This window comes from Triticum dicoccoides, chromosome 1B (assembly GCF_002162155.2).
Source record: "Triticum dicoccoides isolate Atlit2015 ecotype Zavitan chromosome 1B, WEW_v2.0, whole genome shotgun sequence".
Taxonomy (NCBI): domain Eukaryota; kingdom Viridiplantae; phylum Streptophyta; class Magnoliopsida; order Poales; family Poaceae; genus Triticum; species Triticum dicoccoides.
Genome location: NC_041381.1, coordinates 332,702,373 through 332,706,874, shown reverse-complemented (window position 1 = coordinate 332,706,874; position 4,502 = coordinate 332,702,373). Strand labels below are relative to the sequence as shown.

Below are 4,502 nucleotides of genomic sequence, written 5' to 3'. Positions count from 1 at the left end.
AGTGTGTGGCGTTCGTTCAAAAAAAAAAAAACCCGCAAGTGTAGCATTGGTCGTGGTCGAGCATCGTCCCGCTGGCATCACGTGTTGCGCCAGCAGTTCGCTAGATAAGATTGCGCACGAAGACTACCGGACATATAGTTGTTCCGTTGTTAATTCCCGGATTGCATGCCGTGCGTACTCCTCGCTCGTCTGGCGACTATCTCTCCTTCGACTCAGTAGATTAGTTAGAGCGAGATCGCGTTCTAGTAACAGACAAAACGGTATCTATCATCGGGCAACAACCTTTACCTGCTGTATATAAGAGCCAAAAGGCTCGCGGCTCGCCACACCCCATTCGTTCATGCGAGCGAGGTTTCCAATCTAATCGCTGGTTCTGTTTCTCCGCACAACCAACCTAGCCAGAGATCGTCGGAGATGGCGACCTTCCGCGTCGCGGACGCGTCGGAGTACCTGGCCATCACCGGCTGGGGCATCGACGACGTCAAGCTCGCCAAGAAGGCGTGGGTCTTCGTGGGGCAGCAGTGCAAGAAGTTCAGCATCTCGCCGGTCAACTACGAGTTCGAGGTGCACGCCATGAGCGCCGAGAAGCTGCCCTTCATCCTCCCCGCCGTCTTCACCATCGGCCCCAAGATCACCGCCACTGGGGCAGAGGCGTCAGACAAGAGGGACCTTGAAGCGCAGCTCCTCCTCTACGCCAAGCTCATTGCCCCGCTGCACAGGTCGAGGAGCCACGTCCACGAGCTCGTCAAGGGGATCATCGAGGGCGAGACCCGCGTGCTCGCCGCCGACCTTACCATGGAGGAGATCTTCAAGGGGACCAAGACCTTCAAAGAGAAGGTTTTCAACAGGGTGCAGCTGGAGCTTAATCAGTTCGGACTCGTCATCTACAACGCCAACGCCAAGCAGCTGGTGGATGTGCCGGGGCACGAGTACTTCTCCTACCTCGGGCAGAAGACGCAGCAGGATGCCGCCAACCAGGCCAAGGTGGACGTGGCCGAGGCCCGGATGAAGGGAGAGGTGGGCGCCAAGGAGAGGGAGGGCCTGACTCGGCAGAACGCCGCCAAAGTGGATGCTGAGACCAAGGTGTTGTCGGTGCGGCAGCAGGGTCAAGGGCTCAAGGAGGAGGCCAAGGTGAAGGCCGAGGTGCAGGTGTTCGAGAATGCAAGGGAGGCCGACATCGCGGCGGCCAAGGCTGAGCTTGCCATGAAGAAGGCCGGATTTGACAAGCAGGCCAAGGTGGCCGAGGTTGAGGCGGCCAAGGTCGTCGCCATCCGCGAGGCCGAGCTCCAGATGGAGGTCGAGCGCAAGAACGCCATGCGCCAGACCGAGAAGCTCAAGGCCGAACAGCTCAGCAAGGCCACTGTGCAGTACGAGACACAGGTAGTATCTACGTATGCATGTGCTTAAACCTTTGATACGTTCCATCAATCTCATGCATGCATGTGTCAATTTTTGCGTGTATAGGTTCAAAGAATCAAATGCGCTGTTCTACAGCAGGCAGAAGGCGGCGGAGGCGGCGCTGTTCGAGCAGATGAGGTCGGCGGAGGCGCGCAAGGCGCAGGCCGACGCGCAGTTGTTCGAGCAGAAGATGGCCGAGGACGCCAAGCTGTACGCGAAGCAGAAGGAGGCCGAGTCCCTGGCCCTGCTGAGCAGGGCCAAGACGGAGTACGCGGCGTCCATGCTCCAGGCGCTGGGCGGCAACTACTACGCCCTCAGGGACTACCTCATGATCGACGGCGGCATGTACACGGAGATGGCCAGCATCAACGCCGGTGCAGTCAACGGCATGCAGCCCAAGATCAGCATCTGGAGCAACGGCGGCGGTGCGGACGGCGCCGCCGCGAATGCCGGCAAGGAGGCCACGGGAGGCAGCGCGCTGCAGCAGGTGGCCGGGGTGTACAAGATGCTGCCGCCGCTTCTGTCCACGGTGCACGAGCAGACTGGGATGCTGCCGCCGGCGTGGATGGGCGCGCTGCCCAAGGACGGCGCCGCCAACTGATCATCGTAGAGTGCGCGTTCCTCGTTCTATTTGGTGCCAAGACTCGTCAGCTTAAGTTTAAAGAACTATGAATATCCCAGATGTTTTTATTAGGTTGCTTTAGGGCCCGCGTTTTTTCAGGTTTAAAGAACTATGAATATCCCAGATGTTTGTCCACTATCAGTCGTGTTATGTTTCGAACATTTTCGTGAAGTATTGTTAAGATTTATTTTTAGCACCTTTGATATTACAAGAAAAACTTTTCAGAGCAGAACAAGTTCTCTCCATATAAAAAGTAGGTTACCTGCGTGTACATGTACTCCCTTCGTTTTTATTTACTTCACATATTAGCTTTGGTTATTATTAAAGTCAAGCTTTGTAAACTTTTATCAAATTTATAGACAAAAATATTGGCATATACAATAACATCTGGACCTAGACTGGCCTCAAATGTTTTCCGTGCGGGCTTAATAAAACTACTCAATTAATGATCCTCTCCCCAAAATCAACTAGTAGTACTCCCTCCGTTTCAGTTTACAAGTCTTGCGTGTATACTTAGGTTGTCAATTTTATCACCCTAATATAAACTATATAACACAAAAATTATACCTTTTGAAAATAGAACTTCTACGTACATCCACTTTTCCCCCAAACCCTAAAAACCCCTGGCGGCGCTCGTGGCGATTAGGGTTTGACGTGGACTCGACTTTGCCCAACGACTCGTCGCCAGTGCAAGAGAGAGAGAGGAAGAGACAAGTGCTCCGGGCCCATGGCTGCGCCTAGCGCCGCGGGCTCAGGGGAGGGGAGCGATCCCCAGGCAGGCTGCGCCGCCAGAAGGAAGTTAGAGGAGGCCTTGGGGAAACTTGACATATCCGAAGAAGAGGCTACTCCTCTGATCCTCGACGATCGCGTCGAGGGGAGGCCGGCGAAGTGGCTTTTGGCCGGGAAGGTGCTCCACCGGAACCATCTACACATCCAGGCCATCACCAATGCGCTTCGGCCGGCATGGGGCAACCTGCGTGATTTGCAGTTTCGATCAGCGGGCGTCAACGTGTTTGTAGCAGAATTTGAGAGTCAGAGGGACAGAGATAGGGTGTGGAGTGGCTCGCCATGGCATATCAGTAAGAACGACGTGGTGCTGGCTGAATTTGATGAATGCATGCGGCCTGATGAGGTCCAGTTCGATCGTTTGCAGATTTGGGCTAGGGTTATGGATCTACCCTATAATCTAAGGGACGAAGTGTGGTGGATGCCGATCGCTAAGTAGATGGATAAAAACGCCCAATTGTCAAGTTTGATCATAATGGTGGTTTTCTGCGAGCAAGGATATCCATTGAGGTAGATAAACCTTTGAGAAGGTGGATCTTGATCGAGTCTGCCAGGAGAAAGAAGACGAACTTGTATGATATTCAATATGAACAGCCGCCCTACTTTTGTTTCTCCTGTGGTAGATTAGGGCACTCAGAACTATATTGTGCTACTCCGGGCTCACGCGATGACAAGGGTGTCACGCCCAATATGCAATACTATCCTAAAGCGACTCGAAGGTCCCACCAAGGATAGAACCGCATATTGATACGCTTTTGCAAGATGGATATCATTACATCAACATTACATAATTGATGGGGATACATACAAAAGGCATACAATGCCACACGAATACAACATCATCTTACATAAGAGCACCCTCCGACTACGGATGAAACACAAACAGAAACTCAAACGACATCCACCCTGCTAGCCCAGGCTACCGACCTGGAACCTATCCCCTGATCGAAGAAGAAGCAGAAGAAGAACTCCAAAACAAGCAAACATTGCTCTCGCGTCAAGATCATCGCATAACCTGTACCTGCAACTGTTGTTGTAGTAATCTGTGAGCCACGAGGACTCAGCAATCCCATTACCATGGGTATCAAGACTAGCAAAGCTTAATGGGTAAGGAAGGGGTAAAGTGATGAGGTTGCAGCAGCGACTAAGCATGATATGATGGCTAACATATGCAAATAAGAGCGAGAAGAGAGCAAACGGAACGGTCGTGAAGCTAGCAATGATCAAGAGGTGATCTTGAACTCCTACTTACGTCAAACATAACCCAAAACCGTGTTCACTTCTCGGACTCCGCCGAAAAGAGACCATCACGGATGCACACACGGTTGATGCGTTTTAATTCGTACTTGGTGTCAAGTTATCTACAACCGGACATTAACAAATTACCATCTGCCACATAACCGTGGGCACGGCTCTCGAAAGTTTATACACTGCAGGGGTGTCCCAACTTAGCCCATCACAAGCTCTCACGGTCCACGAAGGATATTCCTTCTCCCAGGAAGACCCGATCAGTCTCTGAATCCCGGTTTACAAGACATTTCGACAATGGTAAAACAAGACCAGCAAGACCGCCCGATGTGTCGACAATCCCGATAGGAGTTGCACGTATCTCGTTCTCAGGACACACCGGATAAGCTAAGCGTACAGGTACCGACGTAACCCAAGTTGCCAAGGGATGGTCCCGCACGGTAATCTA

The 4,502-nt window shown here is 52.4% G+C and overlaps 1 protein-coding gene across 1 annotated transcript; it reads left to right on the top strand.

Annotated features, from left to right (window-relative positions):
• Window positions 1–352: 352 nt before the first annotated feature.
• Window positions 353–2,185, top strand: LOC119304743 (flotillin-like protein 2). The gene is made up of 2 exons (XM_037581611.1): window positions 353–1,391; window positions 1,465–2,185. Exons 1-2 carry the CDS (start codon window positions 415–417, stop codon window positions 1,997–1,999), a joined length of 1,512 nt encoding a protein of 503 aa, XP_037437508.1. The 5' UTR covers window positions 353–414; the 3' UTR covers window positions 2,000–2,185.
• Window positions 2,186–4,502: the final 2,317 nt, after the last annotated feature.